Source organism: Astyanax mexicanus, chromosome 3 (assembly GCF_023375975.1).
Source record: "Astyanax mexicanus isolate ESR-SI-001 chromosome 3, AstMex3_surface, whole genome shotgun sequence".
Classification (NCBI taxonomy): domain Eukaryota; kingdom Metazoa; phylum Chordata; class Actinopteri; order Characiformes; family Acestrorhamphidae; genus Astyanax; species Astyanax mexicanus.
This window is the reverse complement of record NC_064410.1, coordinates 8456425-8483916: the sequence shown is the minus strand read 5'-3', so window position 1 is coordinate 8483916 and position 27492 is coordinate 8456425. Positions and strand designations below refer to the sequence as shown.

General features: G+C 40.0%; 1 protein-coding gene across 4 annotated transcripts in view; it reads left to right on the top strand.

The window, feature by feature from the left end:
- Positions 1-27492, top strand: part of LOC103041816 (glutamate receptor ionotropic, NMDA 2B) — a 118011-nt gene that overhangs the window by 8532 nt on the left and 81987 nt on the right. For 3 of the 4 annotated variants that reach the window (XM_049475777.1, XM_049475775.1, XM_049475774.1), the window contains exons 3-4: positions 8141-8265; positions 12032-12112. In XM_049475777.1, the coding sequence (XP_049331734.1) occupies positions 12086-12112 (27 nt within the window). In that variant the 5' untranslated portion in view covers positions 8141-8265; positions 12032-12085. The remainder of the gene's footprint in view (positions 1-8140; positions 8266-12031; positions 12113-27492) is intronic. The other variant, XM_049475776.1, reaches the window with a different exon arrangement.

Here is a 27492-nt window from a genome sequence, read left to right as displayed (position 1 = left end):
TTGTGTTTGCTGCGTGCCTGTTGAATGTTAGGTTGTTGTTAGGAGTGTGCTTTGTGTGGATTTACACATGGTTTTGAAGGAGTTTCTGGTGTACTGTCGTTAAAAGGACATGAGGATGCACAAATGTTTGCCCAAAAAAAGTTCTGCTATTCATTCATCTGGGAAAGAATCGTAGGTAAAAATCGATGCTATAAAAAAAAAAAAAAAACGAATCTACCCATCTATCTGTTCATATGGAAGGAGTTCAACTGCTGTACAATTAATAGGTGGAACTAAACTGCTGTAGACTAAACGAACAAAGCTAAACATCTATAATCCAAAAGGGTGGAGGAAGACTGCTGTAGATGGAATAGGTGGAGTTTAACTGCTGTAGACTGAATAGGTGGAGATAAACTGCTTTAGACTGAATGAGTGGGATCTAAAATGCTGTAGACTGAATCAGTGAAGATAAACCGCTTTATGGGTGGAGTTAAACTTCTGTTGGCTGAGTAGGTGAAGCTAAGCTGCTGTAGAGAGTGAAGCTAAACATTTGTAGTCCAAATGGATGGAGGAAGATTGCTGTAAATGCAATAGGTGGGACTAATCTTATGTAGACTGAACGGGTGGAGCTAACTTCTGCATACCAAATTTTGGAGCTAAACTGCTGTAGATGGAAAAGCTGAAACTAAACTGCGGTAGATAGAAAGAAAGGGTAAAGCTAAACTTCTGTAGGCTGAAAGGGTGGAGGAAGACTGCAGTAGACTGAATGTTTGGAGCTAAACTATTGTAGACTAAATGGTTAGAGCTAAACTGCTGTAGACTTAATAGGTGGAACTAAACTCCTGTAGACTGAAAGAATGAAGCTAAACATCTGTAAACCAAAACGGTGGAGGAAGACTGCTGTAGATGGACTAGGTGGAGTTTAACTGCTGTAGACTAAATAGGTGGAGCTAAAGTGCTGTAGACTGAATAGGTGGAGTTAAACTGCTGTAGACTGAAAAGATGAAGCTAAACATCTGTAATCCAAAAGTGTGGAGGAAGACTGCTGTATATGGAATAGGTGGAGTTTAACTGCTGTAAGCTGAATGGTGGAGCTAAACTGCTATAGCCTGAAGGGTCAGAGCTAAACTGCTGTGGACTGAATGGTCAGAGCTAATATGCTGTAGAGTGAATTATGTAGGCTGAATAGGTAAAGGCAAACCACTGTAGACTGAATGGGTGGAGCTAATCTCCTGTAGACTGAATGGTCCAAGCTAGACTGTTGTAGACTGAATGGGTGGAGGTAAACGTCTGTAGACTGAATATGTGGAGCTAAACTGTTGTAGACTAAATGGTCCATGTTAAACAGATGGAGCTAAACTTTTGTAGACTGAATTTGTGGAGCTATACTGTAAATTAAATGGGTGGTCTCTTTAAGGTCAGTGTGGTGGTATTTTACTCTGTGGTGAGGAGCTAAGGTGTAAACACACTCTCGCAGGTTTTAGTGTAGATCCCAGGGGATGGAGACGCCACTCTTGTTTAGCTGATTTAGGTAATTAGGGGTGCTGCTGTTGCCAGTCTGTAATTTACTCACCCTGGGGTGTGGAGGATCAGCACGATTTAGACTGACCTGGGTTCAGAGAGAGACTTCTAGAAAAAACAGCTCTATGTACAGCACCCCCTCCTTACTCTACATACAGCCCTGAGGCTAATGTAGCTAAGAGAAAAAGGAAACTTCCACCCCACCAATTAGCACAGAAGCTACAAGGCTAATGTTGCTAAGAGGAAAAGGAAACTTACACCACTCGAGCTAGTGCTGGAGCTCCGGGGCAAGTTTAGCTAACAGGAAAAGGAAGCTTATACCGTGCCGATGTGTCTAATGTAGCTAACAGGAAATTGAAACTTACATGTCATCAATTAGCACTGAAGCTATGTGGCCAATGTAGCTAACAGGAAATTGAAACTTGCACCCTACCAATTAGCACTGAAGCTATGAGGCTAATGTAGCTAACAGGAAATTAAAACTTATACCCTAACAATAAGCACTGAAGCTATGAGGCAAATGAAGCTAACAGGGAATTAAAACATACACTCTACCAATTAGCACTGGAGCTATGAGGCTAATGTAGCTAACAGGAAATTGAAGCTTACACTCTACTAATTAGCACTGAAGCTATGAGGCTAATGTAGCTAACAGGAAATTGAAACTTACATCCAATTAATTATCACTGAAGCTATGAGGCAAATGTAGCTAACAGGAAATTTAAACTTACACCCTACCAATTAGCACTGTAGCTATGAGGCTAATGTAGCTAACAGGAAATTGAAGCTTACACTCTACTAATTAGCACTGTAGCTATGAGGCTAATGTAGCTAACAGGAAATTAAAATGTACACCCCACCAATTAGCACTTGATCTGTTAGGCAAATGTAGCTAACAGGAAATTAAAACTTACACCCTACTAATTAGCACTGGAGCTATGCGACTAATGTAGCTACAAGGAAGTTGAAACTTACACCCTAACAAATTAGCACTACATCTATGAGGCAAATGAAGCTAACAGGAAATTAAAACTTACACCCTACCAATTAGCACTGAAGCTATGAGACTAATGTAGCTACAAGGAAGTTGAAACTTACACCCACAACACAACAAATTAGCACTACATCTATGAGGCAAATGAAGCTAACAGGAAATTGAAACTTACATCCTATCAATTATCACTGAAGCTATGAGGCAAATGTAGCTAACAGGAAATTAAAACTTACACCCCACCAATTAGCACTGGAACTATGAGGCTAATGTAGCTAACAGGAAATTGAAACTTACATCCTATCAATTATCACTGAAGCTATGAGGGAAATGTAGCTAACAGGAAATTGAATCTTACACCCACCAATTAGCACTGAAGCTATGAGGCTAATGTAGCTAACAGGAAATTGAAGCTTACACTCTACTAATTATCACTGTAGCTATGAGGCTAATGTAGCTAACAGGAAATTAAAATGTACACCCCACCAATTAGCACTTGATCTGTTAGGCGAATGTAGCTAACAGGAAATTAAAACTTACACCCTACCAATTAGCACTGAAGCTATGAGCCTAATGTAGCTACAAGGAAGTTAAAACTTACACCCACAACACAACAAATTAGCACTACATCTATGAGGCAAATGAAGCTAACAGGAAATTGAAACTTACATCCTATCAATTATCACTGAAGCTATGAGGCAAATGTAGCTAACAGGAAATTGAAACTTACACCCTACCAATTAGCACTGGGGCTCTGGGGATAATGTAGCAAACAGGAAATTGAAACTTACACCCTAACAATTAGCACTGAAGCTATTAAGCTAATGTATCTAACAGGAAATTGAATCTTACACCCTACCAATTAGCACTGAAGCTATGAGGCTAATGTAGCTAACAGGAAATTTTGTTAAATGTTATTATTACAAATTTCTGTTCTACCTTAAATTCCATTTAAGATGGAACTTAAAAAATTCCCGCCCAGAACTCGTCCGATAAGTTTTTGGAACTAGAGCTTCTGAAGTCTCAGACCTAAACTAGAATGGACACTTCCGCCCCCTACTGGTGCACACAGTGTGTGTGTGTGTGTCAGAGCTCAGCAGGGACCGTATCACATTAACACCCACTCAACCTGCCAGACTTTCACACACACACACACTCTCAGAGACACACACACTCACAGAGACACACCTAGGAGGAGAGAGAGAGAGAGAAACAGGAAGATGGACTAAATGGAGAGAGAGAGCGAGAGAGTGAAAGAAGTGTGTTCTTGTTTGGGACACAGTGGACGTTCAGGAAGTCCAGAGGACACGGAAGGACGTGCGGACGGAGTGTGTGTTCCGTAATTCAGCCCCACTGGGGGCTTTCAGGGCTGTTTGAGGTTCTGCTAGCGTGCGGTTCAAGTCAGGACTTGGACTCGGATACTCCAGAACATTTACTCTTTTTCTTCTGAGGCATCCAGACTGGATTCTGGATTTTGTTCTTGCAACAGAATCAGATTGAGTGTAAGGGTTAGTCTCTGTGAGATTCACGGTTCCATCGTGAATCTCCATCGTGTCACCAAGTCCCAGAAGCAGCAGAACATCTCCAGAACAAAACCATTTTTTTAACTTGCTAGGTAGTGCTGGGCAATTTTCATTATTGATTTGGTTAATTCAAATTACAGTTTTAATGCGATTTCAAAATGGAGTAATCACAATTTTACATACAGACATTTTATCTTTTCAATCTAAAATATCTGAAAATGCTACTCATTTCTGAAGTGTTTATCCGTCTTACCTTGGTTACGGTGCCTCTCACAGACTAACCCGCGCATATTTTCTAAACATTTTGCTGAGGTTCCAGCACTGTTCCAGCACTTTTGACTCAAACTCCCGAAGGGATAAAGCATATATTTAGCTAGAAATAAATCCTAGCGCTTCTAAAAACTGCAGCATCATCGCTCTATGTTGAAGATCAGTGATTAACTGTGGAAAACAATAGTAATCTCTTCTACAAAGTTTCGTTTGTGACTCGTTTAGTGCATTATTTCTCAAATTTAATTCACAAACATGCGTTTTGAAGTCTAATCCAGTGTCCATCAGTGTGTGAGTTTCTCCATGGCTGTGTGTAAAACCCAAGGCGTCTAAACACCAAACAGTTTAATTTTTATTAGGGGAAAAATTATAATCGAAAAACACATCATGATTAGGTCATAATTGCCCAGCACTATTGTTATGAGATAAGTAGGCCTGTGTGCATTTTATATCTCACAACCAGCAGCTAACAATATGAGTCCCAGCTGTTTCAGACAACAGAGACATTTGTGAATAACAGCTCCTAAAAAATACCACCCCAACCCTTAATCCCCCCTCCACCAAACTTTATAGTTGGCACAGTGCAGTCAGACAAGTACATGTTCTTCTGTCAATCACCAAACCCAAACACGTTATAACTGCTCTAGCGTTCAGAAGTGGCTTTACTTCACAAAACTGCATCCAGGTCTTTGCATTATGCTTGGATTCACGTGCCTGTGCATGGAAACCCATTCCATTAAAGCTCTCTGTGCACTGTTCTTGAGATAATCTAAAGGCCACATTAGGTGTGGAGGTCTGTAGTGATTCTCTCTGCAGAAAGTTGGTGACCTCTGCACTATGGGTAGGGCGATATGGCCCTAAAATATTATCACTATTTTGTATGGTATATTTGCGATAATGATACTCTCTGCGATATGACAAAACACTAAATTAAAAATAATATTTTAAGAATGCACAACTGCTACAAAATGAAAGTTAGATTTTATTATTGCATACATATTGGCACACCCCTAACTTAGAAATTTAAAAAAAAGAATTGTATCAGAATTGTATCAGATTTGTAACAGAAGTCAATGATCAAGAATGTCATGATACTAAAATGCACTACAAGTATCATCAGTTATCTCAGTTATATCCAGGATTAAAGTACAATAAATGATACTGGACAGATATAATCTGTCTCTAGTAGATATATAATGGGAAATGAGAACAGTGTGAATATTTCTTTTGCTATAAATATTAGTACCCTGATGTGATAATTAGGGGTCGGTGATATGGCATGATATTTCAAGGTATAATATCGATCACAATATTAAACAATTCTGGTGATTTAATTGCGTACAATACAATGTGGCACACTCCTATTCTGCACACTATTTACCTCAGCATGCGCTGACCTGCTCTGTTATTTTACAGGGTCTGTCACTACATGGCTGAGTTGCTGCTATTCCCAGTCGTTTCCATATAGTGTTATAATATCACTGACAGTTGGCTGTGGAATATTTAGCAGTAAGCAACTTTCATGACTGGACTTTTTGCGTCCTATATCGGTATCATGCTGGAATTCACTGAGCTTCTGAGAGCGACCCATTCTTTCACTAATGTGTGTAGAAGCAGTCTGCATGCCTGGGTGCTTGGATTTTCACACCTGTCTCTTGGATGGGTGAGTGAGTATTTCTGGCGATGTAGTCTATAGAGGAGATATGGGGCGTGTCTTTACCAAACGTGGTCATTGACATATCCAAAAATGTGCTGGGGAATAGGGGGTGCGCTGCTGAATTACCATGCTCTTTCCTCAGCCCTGTACGCTTATTAAACTCAGTAACCACAGGCTGCTGCCTCAGACATGCTGTTAATTATTAATTCATGGCTTATTTACTTTAAGCCCCGCCTTCCGTAACCCACTGTCTGGCACTTTATTGCATGCATTTAAATAAATAATCAAATGAAGCACCTCATCAAGGTAATTAGCAATACAGCAAATAACTCACTACACGTACACACACACACACACACACACACACACACACTCACACACTTACAGACTGTGCCCAGAGGAGGTATGGTGAGACATAGGCTCTATATGAGCAGAATGTATAATTTATCTTGTAGGTCAGCAAAATCTGCTCACACACGCACACACACACACTATAATCTAAACGCACTGTCAGATTTGATCCCACATACATCCCACACACACACACACACACACAAACACATCCATATGAAGTGGTTTAAGTCAGGGCTGATTCAGCTCTCTGACTGTCTCACTGTTAAACACTGCCACAGGCCCCATCTACAGGCTCCGCCCCCTGATGGCTTCTTCCCTAGGAACTGTTGCTCTGTTGTAAAAGCTTTCCAGAACAGTTCTACACCAGCACCAGACCAGTACAAACCAGTATATGTTGTGTTTTAAAAACTACTATACTACTATACTGTGCCACTGGCCCAACTCCATCACCAAACCAGTATAAAGCAGTATATCTCAGTATATGTTGTGTTTTAATCACTGTAGGGGTGTGCCATATCATTTTTGAATATTATTATCGCAAAAAAGCTCTGAAATATGGTGATATTTTAGGGCCATATGGGCCATCAAAAGGAAAATTCACACTGTTCTCATTTCCCATTAAATATCTAATAGATACAAATTAAATCTGTTCAGTATCATTTGTTTTACTGCAGTTCTGGATATATGAAGTGTGTTATTAGTATCATGACATGTTGGATCATTCTGTTTCAATCTGGTGAAAATCTCAATTAAGGGTATGCCATATCATATATTATGCAATAATATTGCCAAATAAGACATAATATTAATTGTTAATTGTTGCAGTAATGTATTCTTGAATAATAAAACTGATGAGTGATGAGTTTCTTTGATTTTTACAAATTGAAAACCTCTGGAATATAATCAAGAGGAAGATGGATGAACACAGGATTGAACCAGGAGTAAAGGCATAAAGTTATCCAAAGCAGCGTGTAAGACTGGTGGAGGAGAACATGCCAAGATGCATGAAAACTGTGATTAAAAACCAGGGTTATTCTACCAAATATTGATTTCTGAACTCAAAACTTTATGAATATGAACTTGTTTGAGGTCTGAAAGCTCTGCATCATTTTATTTATTTCAGCCATTTCTCATTTTCTGCAGATAAATGATCTAAATGACAATATTTTTATGTGGAATTTGAATTTGGGAGAAATGTTGTCCATAGTTTATAGAATAAAACAACAATGTTTATTATACTCAAACGTATATCTATAAATAGCAAAATCAGAGAAACTGACTCAAAAACTAAAGTGATCTCTTATTTTTTTCCAGAGCTGTATGTTGGTTTGTAAACACTGGTGTATTGGCAACATTCAGACACAAGACCAGTATAAACCAGTATTTGATGTTTTTTAAACATTGGTAAACATGCCAATGAGTTCTGCATCAGCACCAGACCAATATAAACCAGTATGTGTTGGTTTTACACACTGTTACACTGGTGGACTAGATGTACACCAGTACCAGACCAGTATAAACCTGTATATATTGTGTTTAACAATCTGGTATGCTAATCAACCATCAACATCAGCACCAGAGCAAGTTAAACCAATTTAATTTGATGGACTGGAAATGATTTCTGTATGAAGGTGCTGGATCACATTCACACCCTGCTCTGATCAGCACACACGCATAGACACACACACACACACGCACAGGAAAAGGAAAGCAGGAAATCATCATGATGGTGAACAGGGGGTGATGGTGTGTGCGTGTGCAAGGCTATGCTATTAAACTGCTGGCTGTTATTGATAAGGCCATAGGTTTGACCCTTTGGTGACCCCCCTGTGCATCACTTCACAGACCACACCCCCTCACAGAAACCCCGCCCCCTGCTGCAGCCGCCCCCTGTCTCCCTGAACTGACTGTCACAACCTTCACACAACCCCGCCCCCAACGGATGCCAACCCACCATCCAGCCTGAAAAGGTAACCCAACACTGTACCTGTGTGTGTATTGTTTCATTCTGTTGTATTGTTTCTTGATTGGTTGGTGCATCGGTGTGCCCAGTGCTTGTGGGTGTGTAGTGTGTGATAAGTGAATGAGAAGTGCCTGGGGAGTGAATGAAGAGTGTGTGAGAAGTGTATGAGGAGATTGTGAGGAGGAGCAAATTAGGACTGTGTGAGGAGAAAATTAGAAGTTTTTAGTGAGAATGTGCGTAGTGCCTGAGGAATAAGTGAAGAGTGTGATGAGGAGTGTGTTAGTGGAGGGTGGGAGGGTGTGTGAGGATCACCTAAAGAGTAAGTGTGTGAGGAGTGAATGAAGAGTATGTAAATCTTGTGTGAGCAATGAGTGAAGAGTGTATAAGGAGTGTATGACTATTATGTAATAGATGTGTGAGCAGGTGCGTGTGAGGGGTGAATGAGGAGTGCCTGGGGAGTGAATGAAGAGTGTGTGAGAAGTGTATGAGGAAATTGTGAAGAGAAGCAAATTAGGAGTGTGTGAGGAGAAGTGTGTGAGGAGTAAATTAGGAGTAGTGTGTGTGAAGAGTGCCTGAGGAATGAGTGAATAATGTGATGAGTGTACGAGTAGTGTGTTATTGGAGTGTGTGGAGGTGTGTGAGGAGCAAGTGAGGAGTAAGAAGTGTGTGAGGAGTGAATGAAGAGTATGTGAAGATTGTGTGAGCAGTGAGTAAGGTGTGTATGAGGAGCAGGTGTGTGTGTGAGGAGTGAGTGACAAGTATCTAGGGAGCATGTGCAAGAAGTGAATGAAAGGTGAATAAAATGTATAAGGAGATTGTGAGGAGAAACAAATGAGGAGTGACTGAAGAGTGCGATGAGTGTATGAGGAGTGTGTTTGTGGAGGGTGTGCAAGGAGCAAATTAGGAGTAAGTAGACTGAGTGTGAGGAGTGAATGACCAGTATGTGAGAATTGTGTGAGCAATGAATGAAGAGTGTATGAGGTGTGTGTGAGGAGCCTGTGAGGAGTGAATGACGTGTCTAGGGGGGCATGTGAGGTGTGTGTAAAAAAAAAAGTGAATGAGGAGTGAGTAAAGAGTGTGTGAGAAATTGTGAAGAATATATAAGGAGTGTGTGAGAAGGTGCATGTGAGGAGTGAATGTGTGTGTGTGAAGTGTGAATAAGGAGTGCCTAATGAGTAAGTAAAGAGTGTGAGTATTTGAAGAGATTGTGAGGAGTGTGTGAGGAGATGTGTGTGAGAAGCATGAGAATGAATGAATGAAGTTCTAGTGAGCATGTGAGTAGTGTGTGTGAAGAGTGCCTAAGGAATGAGTGAAGAGTGTGATGAGTGTATGAGTATTGTGTTATTGGAGTGTGTGGAGCTGTGTGAGGAGCAAATGAGGAGTGAATGAAGAGTATGTAAACATTGTGTGAACAGTGAGTGAGGAGTATATGAGAAGTGTCAGCAAGTGCGTGTGAGGAGTGAATGACAAGTGTCTAGGGAAAATGTGAGGAGTGTGTGTGAGGAGTGAATGAGGAGTGCCTAGGATGTAAATAAAATGTGTGTGAGAAATGTACAGGGACATTGTAAGTTGAAACAAATGAGTGTGTGAGGAGTACCTGAGGAGTGAGTGAGGAGTGTGATGAGTGTATGAGGAGTGTGTTAGTGTAAGGTGTGTAAAGAGCAAATGAGGAGTAAGTAGTGAATGGCAAATGTCTAGTGAACATGTGAGAGTGTGTGAAGAGTGAATGAGGAGTGAGTAAAAAGTGTGTGGAAAATTGTGAAGAATATATTAAAAGAGAAGTGTGTGAGAAGTACTGAGTAAAGTACTAAGTAATGAGTGAGTAAAGATTGTGTGAGTATTTAAACAGATTGTGTGAAGTGTGTGAGGAGATGAGTGTGAGGAGTGTGTAAGGAGTGAAGGAGTAGTGTCTAAGAAGATAATAAGGAGTTTCTAGGGAACATATGAGTAGTGTGTGTGGAGTGAATGAGGAGTGAGGAGTTTATGAGGAAATAGTGATAAGTGTGTTAAAGGAGTGTGTAAGAAATGTGTGTCAGGAGTGAACAAGGATTTGTGAGCAATATGTGAGGACTGTGTGAGGAGAACGTTAGTAGTATGCAGGGAGTGTGTTTGGATTGAGTAAAAAGTGTGTAAGGAGTGAATGAGGAGTGTGTAAGGAGTTTGTGCTATGTTTTTCTCAGAGGTGTGAGAGGCTTTGCACTCTTGTTTAGAGGAGTGTGCTGTTTTACTCAGTGGTGAAAGAGGCTGTGCACTCTTGTTTAGAGGAGTGCGCTGTTTTACTCAGGGATGGGAGAGGCTGTGCACTCTTGTTTAGAGAAGTGTGCTGTTTTACTCAGGGATGTGAGAGGCTGTGCACTCTTGTTTAGAGGAGTGTGCTGTTTTACTCAGGGATGGGAGAGACTGTGCACTCTTGTTTAGAGTAGTGTGCTGTTTTACTCAGTGGTGAAAGAGGCTGTGCACTATTGTTTAGAGGAGTGTGCTGTTTTACTCAGGGATGAAAGAGGCTGTGCACTATTGTTTAGAGGAGTGTGCTGTTTCACTCAAGTTATGAAAGAGGCTGTGCACTATTGTTTAGAGGACTGCGCTGTTTTACTCAGGCATGTGAGAGACTGTGCACTCTTGTTTAGAGGAGTGTGCTGTTTCACTCAGGTTATGGGAGAGACTGCGCACTCTTGTTTAGAGAAGTGTGCTGTTTTACTCAGGGATGTGAGAGGCTGTGCACTCTTGTTTAGAGGAGTGTGCTGTTTTACTCAGGGATGGGAGAGGCTGTGCACTCTTGTTTAGAGGAGTGTGCTGTTTTACTCAGGGATGGGAGAGGCTGTGCACTCTTGTTTAGAGTAGTGTGCTGTTTTACTCAGTGGTGAAAGAGGCTGTGCACTATTGTTTAGAGGAGTGTGCTGTTTTACTCAGGGATGAGAGAGGCTGTGCACTATTGTTTAGAGGAGTGTGCTGTTTTACTCAGGGATGGGAGAGGCTGTGCACTCTTGTTTAGAGAAGTGTGCTGTTTTACTCAGGGATGGGAGAGGCTGTTCACTCTTGTTTAGAGAAGTGTGCTGTTTTACTCAGGGATGGGAGAGGCTGTGCACTCTTGTTTAGAGGACTGTGCTGTTTTCATCAGTGATGAAAGAGGCTGTGCACTATTGTTTAGAGGAGTGTGCTGTTTTACTCAGTGGTGAAAGAGGCTGTGCACTCTTGTTTAGAGGAGTGCGCTGTTTTACTCAGGGGTGGGAGAGGCTGTGCACTCTTGTTTAGAGAAGTGCGCTGTTTTACTCAGGGGTGGGAGAGGCTGTGCACTCTTGTTTAGAGAAGTGCGCTGTTTTACTCAGGGATGGGAGAGGCTGTGCACTATTGTTTAGAGAAGTGTGCTGTTTTACTCAGGGATGTGAGAGGCTGTGCACTCTTGTTTAAAGGAGTGTGCTGTTTTACTCAGGGATGTGAGAGGCTGTGCACTTTTGTTTAGATGAGTGTGATGTTTTACTCAGGGTTATAAGAGGCCGTGCACTCTTGTTTAGAGGAGTGTGCTGTTTTACTCAGGCATGAGAGAGACTGTGCACTCTTGTTTAGAGGAGTGTTATGTTTTACTCAGGGATGGGAGATTCTGTGCACTATTGTTTAGAGGAGTGTGATGTTTTACTCAGGGATGGGAGAGGCTGTGCACTATTGTTTAGAGGAGTGTGCTGTTTTACTCAGTGGTGAAAGAGGCTGTGCACTATTGTTTGTTTTAAACCCTAAACTCTCTCTCTGTTCCTGTGTGTGTGTGTGTGTGTGTGCAGGTGTGTGAGGATATGAGAGGGGGAGTAACACCATGCTGCTTCTGACATGCAGGAATGAGTGTGTGGCTGGCAGTAAACAAGGTAAGCACAACCTCATTCTTTCTATATGTTACTGTAGTGTTAAAGTGAAAAATGTGACATACTAGTGCATCTCAAAAAAGAGTCATCTATTTTATGTGTTTATTTCTTTTATTGTTGATTATGATGGCTTAAGTCAATTAAAAAACTCTGATATTTTGGATATTATATAAGACATATTGGTACTTTTGGCAAGTCCTGCTGGAAAATAAAATCCACAGCAGATGGAAGCATGAACTATTAATCATTTATACTGACTTTAAATGTGCTGTAACACAGTGGACCAAAACCAGCAGATGACATGTCTCTCATGTCTCAACAAATTACTGTTTACTGTTTACCAACATGGTCACTTTACTTGCACTGAGACACTTTATCTCCACTGCTCTAATTCACATTATCATGCTGCTATAGCACACTTGCACTCTGGACTTCATGTTGCTGAACCTTTCTACTCTCTATTTATTTTTTTTATTCTTGGGATATTTATCTATCTATTTTGTATATTCTATTTCTTTTATTGTATTCTTTTTTTTATCTATATATCTATTAATAACAACTCTTTGGGTGTAAAACTGTTTCGTTCCACAATTTCGTTCCACCTCATGTACCACATGTGAATCCTTGAATCCTTGAATCCTCTCCAAACCATCACTGATTGGTTGAAACTTCAAACTTCACTAGACCTCATGCAGTTTGGACAGTGTGTCTCTCCACTCTTCCTCCAGAGTCTGATCCCTTGATTTACAAATGAAATGTAAAATTTACTGATGATCAGTGATGGTTATAGAGACATGTCATCTGCTGTTGGTGTTTTATAATCAAGTCTAAAGTCAGTGCAGTTTTGTTTTCCCGGAAACTCTTACAGCACTTCATGCTTCCCTCTACTGACAACTTTTATGAAGATGCTGATTTCATTTTCCAGCAGGACTTGGCACACTGCCCACACTTCCAAAAGTACAAATTGGTCTTAAATAATTTTCCATTTGTTTGAGACACTGATTTTTGAGTTCTCATTGGCTGTAATCCATAATCATCATCAATAAAAGAAACAGTTAAAATAGATCACTCTGTGTGTAATATATCTATATAATATATGAATTTCACAGTCTGAACTGAATTACTGAAATAAAGTAACTTTCTTAACAATATTCATTTTTTTTGGATGCACTGGTACATAAGCACACACACACACACACACACTCACACAACAGGTACACTACAGTATCACCCATCCTTGTCTTGTTTGGCCCTTTAACATTTTGGGAGGGCACATTGTGAGATTATGAATGTTATATTTTAGAATGTGTTCAACTTAGCTCAACATGATTGTGCCACCTCTACAAACCAGCACAGAGATAAATGAAAAAAAAAATCACTTTAAATCACAAGATTTTATTGTGCAGTGTGTTGTAACATATCACAAGAAATACACTGTCAGAAATATATTGTATATGTTGAGCCAACACACCGTCATAAATATGATAACAAAAATAAACACAGTTTCCGTGCTAGTGCTTTCTTCAATTTTTATTTTATTTTGTAATGTGTTTTAATTTTACCACACATAGTGCTGTCTCAAATGTTTGGTAAAAGTGTCGATTTCAAAAGCTGTGGAGTCTTAAAAAAACACACAATTAGGGGCAGTTACCTAAACAGGGATTAAGCTTATTACCGAACTTTATCACATTTTCCATTAAAAGGAAAAACTCTAGACTTAATTTATTTTCAGGAAACCAACTTTAAGTGATTTTATCATTGCCCCAAATAAACAAAAATAACTGTGAAAAGTTACTGTATATTGCTTCATTATTGGTTTGTTAAAAATATAAAAAATAAAATAATATTTCACAGATAATGGTAATAATACAAAGTAAATTACATAAAATAAGAGCAGTAATAAACGTCTCTCATATAATAACACCATTATAACAATACACAATAAGAAGTCATTAGTTTTTTTTGTTAAGGTGGATTGGACAGTTCTGCTGCTCTGTTTAAGGTGGAACAGAAAAATAGAGAATATGGGCTGCTTCTTAGTTTAAGGAGAAATGGGAGTTCTGCAGAGTCTCTTAAGGTGGAGTGAAAATTCAAGGCTCTTAAGGTGGAGCAGAAGAAAAGCTGTAGAATAGCCCTGCTGTATTTATTAGAACCAGCCCAGCTCAGTCAGGCCTAAATCCTGGACCCAAATTTACTCTGCATTTATCGTGTGTGTGTGTGTGTGTGTGTGTGTGTGTGTGAAGTAAATGTGCTCCTGATAGCCTGCTGTGATTGATTATTGGGTTTGTAAGCATCGCTATGCAAATATTGATCAAGCAATTAAAGGATTTGTTGAACGAGGCCTTCTGGCCTCGAGACAGGTCCACTTACCAGTGTGTGTGTGTGTGTGTGTGTGAGAGAGTGAGACTGTGTAACTGTCTGACTGTGTGTGTGAAAGAGAGAGAGAGAGAGAGAGAGACAGAGACACTGTGTGTGAGAAGGAGCTTCCCAGCGCAGTGAGATTAAGCAGCACACACTCTGAGAATCACCTTGAGCTGAGTGACTAAACACACCGCCGCTAATCTCACACACACACACACACACACACACACACAGTCCCACAGAAACACATAGTCACACAGTTACACAGTCTCTCTCTCTTACACACACACACACACACACACACACCTATTATTAGTAACACAGCCAAAATAAAACACACACACCTGTGAGTGCAGAAGTATTGATCAGCTCTCACTGCTGCTGTAATTTATTATATATTTATAAATGTTTTATAGAGCTACTGTTGTCCATGAAACACTGTAGGGGTTGGTTTAATGGGTTTGTGTTGTTGAGTGTGGGATGTGGCATGTGGGTTGTAGGGTTTCGATTATTGAGATTGGATTGTAGAATAGGTTGTTTACTTCAGGTTGTAGAGTTTGGATTATTGAGATTGGATTGTAGAGTCTGGGCTGTAGAGTTAGAGTTGTAGAGTGTGGGTTTCAGAATGTGGGTTGTATAGTTTAGGTTGTTGAGTTTGGGTTGTAGAGTGTGGATTATTGAGATTGGATTGTAGAGTTTGGGTTGTAGCTTGTGGGTTTCAAAATGTGGGTTGTATAGTTTAGGTTGTTGAGTTTGGGTTGTAGAATGTGGATTATTGAGATTGGATTGTAGAGTTTGGGTTGTTGAGTTTGGGTTGTAGCTTGTGGGTTTCAAAATGTGGGTTGTATAGTTTAGGTTGTTGAGTTTGGATTGTAGAATGTGGATTATTGAGATTGGATTGTTGAGTTTGGGTTGTAGCTTGTGGGTTTCAAAATGTGGGTTGTATAGTTTAGGTTGTTGAGTTTGGGTTGTAGAATGTGGATTATTGAGATTGGATTGTTGAGTTTGGGTTGTAGCTTGTGGGTTTCAAAATGTGGGTTGTATAGTTTAGGTTGTTGAGTTTGGGTTGTAGAATGTGGATTATTGAGATTGGATTGTAGAGTTTGGGTTGTTGAGTTTGGGTTGTAGCTTGTGGGTTTCAGAATGTGGGTTGTATAGTTTAGGTTGTTGAGTTTGGGTTGTACCTTGTGGGTTTCAGAATGTGGGTTGTATAGTTTAGGTTGTTGAGTTTGGGTTGTAGAATGTGGATTATTGAGATTGGATTGTAGAGTTTGGGTTGTTGAGTTTGGGTTGTAGCTTGTGGGTTTCAAAATGTGGGTTGTATAGTTTAGGTTGTTGAGTTTGGGTTGTAGAATGTGGATTATTGAGATTGGATTGTAGAGTTTGGGTTGTTGAGTTTGGGTTGTAGCTTGTGGGTTTCAAAATGTGGGTTGTATAGTTTAGGTTGTTGAGTTTGGGTTGTAGAATGTGGATTATTGAGATTGGATTGTAGAGTTTGGGTTGTTGAGTTTGGGTTGTAGAATGTGGATTATTGAGATTGGATTGTAGAGTTTGGGATGTTGAGTTTGGGTTGTAGCTTGTGGGTTTCAGAATGTGGGTTGTATAGTTTAGGTTGTTGAGTTTGGGTTGTAGAATGTGGATTATTGAGATTGGATTGTAGAGTTTGGGTTGTTGAGTTTGGGTTGTAGAATGTGGATTATTGAGATTGGATTGTAGAGTTTGGGTTGTTGAGTTTGGGTTGTAGAGTGTGGATTATTGAGATTGGATTGTAGAGTTTGGGTTGTAGAGTTTGGGTTGTTGAGTTTGGGTTGTAGAATGTGGATGGTAGAGTTTGAGTTGTTAAGTGTGGATCGTAGAGTTTGGGTTGTTGAGTTTAGGTTGTAGAGTTTGGGTTGTAGAGTGTAGATTATTGAGATTGGGTTGTAGAGTTTGGGTTGTTAAGTTAGGGTTATTGAGTTAGGGTTGTTGAGTTTGATTGTAGAGTTTAGGTTGTAGAGTTTGGGTTGTTGAGTTTGGGTTGTAGAATGTGGATGGTAGAGTTTGAGTTGTTAAGTGTGGGTTGTAGAATGTGGATTATTGAGATTAGATGGTAGACTTGTGGGTTGTAGAATGTGGGTTGCAGAGTTTAGGTTGTAGAGTGTGAATTGTAGAGTTTGGGTTGTTGAGGTTTGGGTTGTAGAATATGGATTATTGAGATTGGGTTGTAGAGTTTGGGTTGTTGAGTTTGGGTTGTAGAGTTTGGGTTGTTAAGTTAGGGTTATTGAGTTAGGGTTGTTGAGTTTGGATTGTAGAGTTTAGGTTGTAGAGTTTGGGTTGTAGAATGTGGATGGTAGAGTTAAGGTTGTAGAGAGAGAGTTAAGGTTGTTGAGTTTGGGTTGTAGAATGTGGATTATTGAGATTGGATTGTTGAGTTTGGGTTGTAGAGTTAGAGTTGTAGAGTGTGGGTTTCAGAATGTGGGTTGTATAGTTTAGGTTGTTGAGTTTGGGTTGTAGAGTGTGGATTATTGAGATTGGATTGTAGAGTTTGGGTTGTTGAGTTTGGGTTGTAGCTTGTGGGTTTCAAAATGTGGGTTGTATAGTTTAGGTTGTTGAGTTTGGGTTGTAGAATGTGGATTATTGAGATTGGATTGTAGAGTTTGGGTTGTTGAGTTTGGGTTGTAGCTTGTGGGTTTCAGAATGTGGGTTGTGTAGTTTAGGTTGTTGAGTTTGGGTTGTAGAATGTGGATTATTGAGATTGGATTGTAGAGTTTGGGTTGTTGAGTTTGGGTTGTAGCTTGTGGGTTTCAGAATGTGGGTTGTATAGTTTAGGTTGTTGAGTTTGGGTTGTACCTTGTGGGTTTCAGAATGTGGGTTGTATAGTTTAGGTTGTTGAGTTTGGGTTGTAGAATGTGGATTATTGAGATTGGATTGTAGAGTTTGGGTTGTTGAGTTTGGGTTGTAGAATGTGGATTATTGAGATTGGATTGTAGAGTTTGGGATGTTGAGTTTGGGTTGTAGCTTGTGGGTTTCAGAATGTGGGTTGTATAGTTTAGGTTGTTGAGTTTGGGTTGTAGAATGTGGATTATTGAGATTGGATTGTAGAGTTTGGGTTGTAGAATGTGGATTATTGAGATTGGATTGTAGAGTTTGGGTTGTTGAGTTTGGGTTGTAGAGTGTGGATTATTGAGATTGGATTGTAGAGTTTGGGTTGTAGAGTTTGGGTTGTTGAGTTTGGGTTGTAGAATGTGGATGGTAGAGTTTGAGTTGTTAAGTGTGGATCGTAGAGTTTGGGTTGTTGAGTTTAGGTTGTAGAGTTTGGGTTGTAGAGTGTAGATTATTGAGATTGGGTTGTAGAGTTTGGGTTGTTAAGTTAGGGTTATTGAGTTAGGGTTGTTGAGTTTGATTGTAGAGTTTAGGTTGTAGAGTTTGGGTTGTTGAGTTTGGGTTGTAGAATGTGGATGGTAGAGTTTGAGTTGTTAAGTGTGGGTTGTAGAATGTGGATTATTGAGATTAGATGGTAGACTTGTGGGTTGTAGAATGTGGGTTGCAGAGTTTAGGTTGTAGAGTGTGAATTGTAGAGTTTGGGTTGTTGAGGTTTGGGTTGTAGAATATGGATTATTGAGATTGGGTTGTAGAGTTTGGGTTGTTGAGTTTGGGTTGTAGAGTTTGGGTTGTTAAGTTAGGGTTATTGAGTTAGGGTTGTTGAGTTTGGATTGTAGAGTTTAGGTTGTAGAGTTTGGGTTGTAGAATGTGGATGGTAGAGTTTGAGTTGTTAAGTGTGGGTTGTAGAATGTGGATTATTGAGATTAGATGGTAGACTTAGGGTTGTAGAATGTGGGTTGCAGAGTTAAGGTTGTAGAGAGTGAATTGTAGAGTTTGGGTTGTTGAGTTTAGGGTGTAGTGTTTGGGTTGTAGAGTATGGATTATTGAGATTGGGTTGTAGAGTTTGGGTTGTTGAGTTTGGGTTGTAGAGTTTGGGTTGTTAAGTTAGGGTTATTGAGTTAGGGTTGTTGAGTTTGGATTGTAGAGTTTAGGTTGTAGAGTTTGGGTTGGTGAGTTTGGGTTGTAGAGTTTGGGTTGTTAAGTTAGGGTTGTAGAGTTTGGGTTGTTGAATTTGAGTTTGGTTTGTAGAATGTGGATTGTAACTTAAGTTGAGTTTTGGTTTTAGGGTTGGTTGTTTGGTTTGGATTGCAGGGGTTGTGCTTTGAATTTATGTGGTAGAGTTTGGATTGTAGAGTTTGGATTATTGAGATTGGATTGTAAAGTCTGGGTTGTAGAGTTTGGGTTTCAGAATTTGATTGTATAGTTTAGGTTGTTGAGTTAGGGTTGTAGAGTTTGGGTTTTAGAATGTGGGTTGTAGTTTGTGGATTGTAAACTTGAGTTTAGTCATAGGGTTTGGTTGTATGATTTGGATTGCATGGGTTGTGCTTTAGAATTTACGTGGTAGAGTTTGAGCTGTAGCGATGGTTGTAGCTCACAAAAACCTCCATCAAGCTCACACAAACCTCCATCAGCACACAAACCTCTCCATCAGCTCAGACACGCCTCCTTCACCTCACACACACACTCACACACACACACACACACACACTCCTGTATCAGCTCACACACACCTTCATCAGCACACACACACAACTGTATTAGCACACACACCTCCATCTGGTCACACACACCTTCAATAGCTTACACACACCTCCATCAGCTCACACACACCTTCACCAGTCAGGTAGTTCATAATGAATGAAACTGATAATAGTAATTATTGTTTTTTTTAGTAAATTGTTTTTAGTTCAACACTGCCTGCAAAGAACTAATGCATGTGTGTGTGTGTGTGTGTGTGTGCGCGTGTGTGTGTGTTTATAAAGTCATTTCCTGAGGCTCTGAAGCTGCTTTTTAATTAAAGCCCAGAATCAATCCAGCAGTGTTATGAAATGTAACTGAGCTGAGACAGATTAAAACACACACACACACACACACATCAATGCTTTACAGTTACACTGCATTATTACACTGTATCTTACAGTGTCTGTTCTGATGACTGGCAATGGAGTTCTGATGAATGTTGGTGTAGAAATGCTGGTGTGGGAAATTTGGCGTAGAATAGTTAATGTGAAAATATTGGTGTAGGAATGTTGGTGTGGAAATGGTGTGTGGAAATGTTGGTGTAAAAATGTGGTGTATAAAATACTGATTTGGAAATGCTAGTGTGGGAATGTTGGTGTAAGAATGCTGCTGTGGAAATGGTCTGTAGAAGTGTTGGTTTGGGAATGCTTGTGTGGAAATGTTGGTGCAAGCATGTTGGTGTGGGAATGATTGTGTAGGAAATTTGGTGTGGGAATACGAGTGTGGAATTTGAGTCTGGAAGTTTTGTTGTAAAAATGTGTTGATTTGGAGTGTGGGAATACTGGTGTGGGAATTCTGGTGTATAATATCTAGTGTGGGAATTCTGGTGAAGGGAATTTTGGAATATAAATACTGGTTTGCTATGCTGTTGTAGAAGTGCTGGTGTAGGAAAAAAGGCGTAGAATAGTTAGTGTGGGAATGTTGACGTGGGAATACTGGTATGGGAATGGTGTGTTGAAGTGTTGGTGTAGGAATGTTAGTGTAGGAATGCTGGTGTGGGACTGCTGGTTTTGAAATGCTGATCTGAGCCTGCTGATGTGGGACAGCTGGTTTAGGAATGCTGGTCTTGGACTACTGGTGTGGGAATTTTGGTGTGGAAGTGTTGGTTTGGAAACGTTGGTGTGGGAATGTTGTGTAGGTTTGCTGGTGTAGGAATACTGGTGTGGGGATTCTAGTGTGAGCCTGTCGGCGTGGAACAGCTGATTTTGGAATGATGGTTTTAGAAAACTGATTTTTGGTGGGAATGTTGGTGTGGGAATTCTGGTATACAATAAGTAGTGTGGAAATGCTGGTGAAGGAGTGCTGGTGTAGGAATATTGGGGTAAGAATGCTGCTGTGGGAATGTTGGTGTAGGAATGTTGATGTGGCATTGATAGTGTTGGAATGCTCTTTTAGGAATAATAGTGAAGAAATGCTGATATATGAATGCTGGAGAATGGGAAAGTTTGTGAAAGAATGCCGATAGTGTGGGAATACTCTTATAGGAATGATGGTGTAAAAAATTGTAGGAACATTGTAGGAAAAAAATGTAAAATTGCTTATAGTGTGGGAATGCTGGTGTAGGGATACTGATGTATGAATTCTGGAGTGTGGGAATGATGGTGTAGGGATACTGATGTATGAATTGTGGAATGTGGGAATGATGGTGTAGGGATAGTGATGTATGAATTGTGGAGTGTGGGAATGATGTTGTAGGGATACTGATGTATGAATTGTGGAGTGTGGGAATGATGATGTAGGGATACTGATGTATGAATTGTGGAGTGTGGGAATGCTGGTGTAGGGATACTGATGTATGAATTGTGGAGTGTGGGAATGATGGTGTAGGGATACTGATGTATGAATTGTGGAGTGTGGGAATGATGTTGTAAGGATACTGATGTATGAATTGTGGAGTGTGGGAATGATGGTGTAGGGATACTGATCTATGAATTGTGGAGTGTGGGAATGATGGTGTAGGATACTGATCTATGAATTGTGGAGTGTGGGAATGATGGTGTAGGGATACTGATGTATGAATTGTCGAGTGTGGGAATGATGTTGTAAGGATACTGATGTATGAATTGTGGAGTGTGGGAATGTTTGGGCGGGAAGGCTGGAGTGTGTGTGCTGACTCTGCAGACCGTGGGATAATAGAGGATAAAGTGTTAATTAAAGATGTGGACAAGTCTTCATTTGTCATGCTCGATTAGCCGCTAGCTGGACCGGCTGCAGGAAGGCTGATGTGGCATGTGCCAATAAGCCCTGGATGCTAGCGGCTAATCTTCTGGCCTTCGCTATAAAGCTGGCAGTGTGTCTCGTGTGTGGCGTCTCTGAGGCAGTAGAGAGCTTGAGGATGTCTTCTGAGTGGGTTAACATACCGCCTTTCCAATTTTGAAGATCCAGCTTTGTTTTTAGCTCAGAGAAAAACTCCCTAAACATCCACCTCCCAGAGGAGCAGGAGTTCCAGCAACCGGACCTTCAAAGGTCTGCAATCCCAAATCAGAAAAAAATGGGGCAGTGTAAAAATGCAAGTATAAAAAAATATTAAAAAGTGCAATGTTTCTTTTACTTTTAAATTTACTTTGATCATTATTTAAGTGCAAAGAGTATGATCCCAACTTTTTATATTTTTATATTTTGTGTGCTTTACTTTTTTTTTTTTTTTTTTTACGTTTTACTTGTTTACCCTATTTTTCACACTATAATACTTTAACTGTAATCCTTTAATTTTTCCAAAAATCATCAGTGCGCCTTTTAATCCAGTGCATCTTATGTATGAATTTTACCAGTCTGGTGTTAGCAAGCATTGAAGGCACTCCACTGAAGTCCAGCTTTATACAGGAGTTTCAGTTTAGTTCTCCAGCACTGGGGCTGGAGTAGCATTAGCATTAGCTGCTAACTGTTATTTCCCCATTCAGCCTGTAGCCTGGTTAACTGTCTTCAGAAAAGGGGGAGATGGTGCAGAAATTAATTATTATTGTCCATTCCTGAAATTAGCTTTGATTAGGATTTATTTTATTTTTCTTTTCTGCCTTAACCCTCCTATTATGTTCATTGGCAGAGACAGCAATGGTGTTTCCGAGTCAATTTGACCTGGTGCATGTTTAAAGGACCACTATGTAACTAATTTTTGAGTAGTAAATGATTAAATGATCAGGATGTATCATCAGATATTAAGGAAACATGTTGAGTGAAAGCACTGGCAAGTCTTTTCAGCACGGCTTTAGCAGTACGTTCCTATTTTAAATGTGCAGGTCGTCCCGGGTTTTGTGTTTGTTCTGTCCTCTGACTCCTCCTGCTGCTCGTTCCCCAACACTAACTCCACCCACCGAGGTTGCCAGCACGTAACACTACACTACAGCGATTGGCGCTGCAGCACAGCAGCTTAGCTAGCAGAGCTGGTTCAGTTAAACCTCAGCTGCAACACAGCTTAAAAAGCCTCAGCATGTCTCAAAATGTCTTAAAAATGCTCAGTGACCAAAGAAGGAATTTAACAAGAGTGAATATTGGCAGTGAGTTCGAAGACTGACCCAGAGCTGCTACTTTTCTCCTGAACAGGTAAGCTAACTGGCTAGGTAATTGGGGAGGGGTGGGCGGAGCAGACTACTCTGTGGTGTTTTGAAATTGGACTGCTGTAGCCGTTTCACACGCTCGGTCTCAGGTCCTACATAATGCACCTTTAATTATCCAAAAGACCAATGAAATAAAAACAAATCCTAACAAGCAGTGTGAATATTTCATTACTAACTCCATTACTAATTATTATATCAATATTTAGTGCAATGGTGTTCCTTACCTCTAACAGGTAACAGTTCAATTGGGATAATTCACTCATTTTTTACATTAACAAAAACAGGTATAAACTTTTTTTTTATGTTTCACTACTTTATTTCTTTTGAAAGACCAACATATAAAACAATAGTTTTACACAACATCGAAACATAACATTGTAATTTGGTTTTAGTTTTAGTTTTTGCAGGGGGTGGTTTTTGCAAATATGTGAGATGAACCATTTTCATATAATACGTTGATTATGCTAATTGAAGCAAGCAGAAGAAGTTTCATACTGAAAAACTACTTTTAACTATTTTTCCTAGATCTTCAAACTTTAAAACAGGTCAATTTGACATATGGCATATATGGCAACATAAAAGCTAGCTAGCTAGCTACAGTGACAAACTAGCAATCTTATTTTTATGCTTACTATGAAGAAAAAAACTATAAAACATTAAACGACTATAAAACATTAAAACTACGCATGAAACTATGGGAATGAAGTGCTAATCATCACTTTTAACTAGGAAAATACTAAACACTAATCATTTATGGGTTTCTTTGGTCGCTTGTGCTTCCATTTTACCAGTAATTCTCATTCCCCTTTGTTTGAAGTGTACATCTGAAAAATCTGAAAAATGTATGGAGGGCTAACAATCCCTATCCCTTCCCCTAACCTACCCCTTCAGCCTAACAAGAATCAGGACACCCCTCCACTGCTTGGCGTGCACATGCAAAACAGAGGGTTAGGGGAAAGGGGAAGGGCCAAGAGGTGAAATTGAATTGGGCCTTAGTAGTTCGGGTCATATCCCAAAAAAACTTATAGGTTTGATAAGCTGTACAGGCATGCTTGTGTGTGTGAACGTAGTGACAAAACATTCTGAAGATCTGAACTGGACTGAGCCATTGATTAGGAAAATAATTCACTGATTCGAAGAGTTGTCTGACGCCACCTGCTGACTGTCAGACTGGTGTAAATGTATCACAAGCAGATTTCACGGAGAACACTATTGTACTTAGTATCAAGCTCAAAACCCCCAAGTGTGTGGGTGGTGGGTGGGTGGGTGGGTATGTGAGTGTGTATTGTGGCTGTAGTGAGAATTGTGAGATTGTAAATTGCAGCACTTCAGATTCACCACTCTGCATAAAAGAAGAGTGTGATGTGATGTTGAGAGACAGGGCAGTGGGCAGTGTGATAAAAGAGTGAAAAACATAAAAAAAAAAGACAGTTATTTGTTTGTTGTCTGAGTTTTGAGACAAGCAGCTTGCCGAACAGCTGTCTGATATACGATAAACACCTTTAACTTAACACACACACACACACACACACACACTCCTGAACAGTCTTAATCCAGACAGGCGAGCGTTCCAAAAATAACAGCGCTGGATGAGATGGCTGTGCTGTAGCGGCAGATTAGCGACTGCTAATCTGTTAAAGCTGTCAGTAAAACACATTTACAGTGATTACTGCCCCTCACACACACACACACACACACTCACACACTTCTCACAGGTGAGGCAGTGGTAGAGGTGTGTGTGGGCATCTATTGGTGGGGGGCGGGAATATAACCCATGAACCGAATGTACAACACTGTGTAACACGGAGCACTGAAGCCCCGTCCACCTTCTGCTCACTGTATTTCATCTTAGCTGTGTTGCCTAACACCGCTAATTAGCTGATGTTGATCAGCTGCCATTAGCTTCCACACGCTAGCAGTTGCTAATGGAGGCTGGTTCACGCTGTGAAAAGAACCTTAACACTAATAGGTTCCACCTCCTCCTCATGTTCTGGCAGTGGTTTGTATTCCAATTCTGTACTCGAGTAACAGTAAAATTTTAATATATATATATAAAAAAAAGCTAACATCACCCCAGATAAGAGCACAGAAATGCTTCACAGAGAATTTTGATTTGTTTAACACTTTTAAGTTACTACATGATTCCTTTTGTGTTCCTTCGTAGTCTGACTTGAATGACTTCAGTATTTATTTTCAGGTACCACTTTAAAATAAGGCTCCTTTATAAAGAGTCTATAAATATTTTATAAAGAAAATAATTAATGGTTATAAATTAAGTTGTAAATACTTTAAAAACATAAATAAGCACTTATAGCACTCATTGCGACATGACCTGTTTTATTTATTTGCCTTAAAGCAACACTAGGTAGGATTTTCTTGATTTTTGAACTTTTAAAAGAAGTAAAATTACAGCTTGAAACTCACTGCAGCGCTGCATTGAGGTGTAATAGGAGGAATAGCGGTGCTCTCTTGCCTGTGCCGGAGCTCCTCTGAGCTCAAACCAGCCTCTGTATGTTTTCCTAGGCGGCCGCGACCAACGCTCGCGAGAACTGCGACCTGCTTTCCGACCTTTAGTTCTAACAGTTCTACTAGGACTACTGGTTCATTCTTTACAAACTAACATACAGACACTCTGGCAGAAGCTGGAAAGAGACCGAATATGACTGTGAAAGCCAGAAAACGAGAAAGAGAAACTAATTCGCCTGAAACATTTAATACACTCTGCAACTGTAGGGGGAGCCCACGAGCACAAAATCTCAATCCTACCTAAGTGATTTTGCACATCCTGCTTAAAATATATGTCGTGCAGCCCTACTTGTTGTCATACAGGATTCTAATTAAGTGATTTATTAATTCTACAGGTCTGGTAGTAGTCAGGCTAGGTTGTGGTTTCCAAAAAGCGTGATTAATCACAATTTATTTATTAGGGGAGGGAGGGGCAAACACTTTTTTCACCAAGAGCTAGATTGATTTGAGTTGTTAGGTAGTAGTGCATTCAAAGATGCTAAAGTGTGTGTGTGTGTGTGTGTGTGTGTTAGACTTTAATAGACACCTTCAGTAAAAACCCGAGCCTCACTCCCCTCAACCCATACACATGCTAATATCCCACCAACACATTCTCACAGAGAGAGAGAGAGAGCTATAGAGTGAGAGAGAGAAAGAAAGAGTTCTGGAGAGAGAAAGAACTATAGAGTGAGAGAGAGAGAGTGAGAGGTGTAGAGGAGTGAGTTGAGAGGGGAGGAGGTGTGCACTCCAAACGTCTCGTCTCTTGAAATAGACTCCATTATGCCTCTCCATCTCTCTGTAAACACAGCGACCTGTGAGCTGCTGCCTATGCTAATTACAGCCACGTGACTGGCCACTGCAGAACACCAAATTACCGGCCCCGCCTCCTCCATACTGCTGCGGGGTCAGACTCTGAGTGAGGGGCTGTGTGACAGTGTGTGTGTGTGTGTTGTGGCTGTATTAAAAAGTGTGATTTTGTGGATTGCGGCACTTCAGCTTCACCACTCTGCATAAAACCCTGCGTTTATGAGCTGTGCTTAAAGCAGGCGGCTTCAGAAACACAGCGCAGCTACAATCAACTCCAGCGTTAAAACTCCAGACTAGATAAAAGACTGTAGAAATGTCAGACTAGACAGTGAACTTTATAAAATACAGACTAGTTAAAGAACTTTACAAAACAGACAAGTTAAAAAAAATACTAGATTGTGAACCTTTAGGGTGCTTTCACACCTGCCTCATTTGGTCTGGACTTTCAGACTTTTCAGTTTGGTCCGAATCAAAGTAGCAGGTGTGAAAGGGGCCGCGAACCACGGTCCCGACCAAAGGACCAGATTTTGGTCTGACCAAGAGAGGTGGTCTCGGTCCGGATATTGTGAACCATGGTCCGGTTCACCTGCAGTGTGAAAGCGCCAACGTCAGACGCATGTCCTTCTAAAACCAATCAGCGTCAAGTTAATGAAAACGCATCGATACGTAAGTGATGACGAAAGGATGTAGGAGTATCACACAAATGTCTTTGGTGCGCTTCCTAAACTGCAGTGTGAAAACAAAAATAAGCGGACCAATTATATACAATGTAGCAAATACATGAACCTTGGTTTCAGGTGTGAAAGCACCCTTAAAATACCAGAGCAGATAATGAACTTTATAAGATTCCCAACTAGATATAACCTCTACACTTTGGCAGACACAAAACGAGATGATGGTAATTTTTTCTTTATGAAATGTTAGACTAGGAAGACTAGACTAAAGAAGGTTACAAAATTGTAAACTTGATCCATTCTTTATATATTTTTTATATATATATTTGCCCACCTAAATATTGAATTTCATACATTTACAGACTATATATAATATTTAAAATATGCCAAACTAGATTATGAACTTTACAACATTCCAGTTTAGATATAAATTTTACAACATGTCAAACTTTACAGAAAGCAAGGCTAGATATAACCTTTACAATACATAATATACCGACTACATTTTTTTTTCCCCATACAAAATACCAGACTGAATATGTCAAACTAAATAACGAATTGTACAAAATTCCAGAATATACAGCTCTGGATAAAAATAAGAGACCAACTAAAAATGATGAGTTTCTTTGATTTTTACCAAATTGAAAACCTCTGGAATATAATCAAGTGGAAGATGGATGATCACAAACCATCAAACCACCAAACTGAACTGCTTGAATTTTTGCACCAGGAGTAAAGGCATAAAGTTATCCAAAAGCAGTGTGTAAGACTGGTGGAGGAGAACATGATGCCAAGATGCATAAAAACTGTGATTAAAAACCGCACCAGGGTTATTCCACCAAATATTGATTTCTGAACTCTTAAAACTATATGAATATGA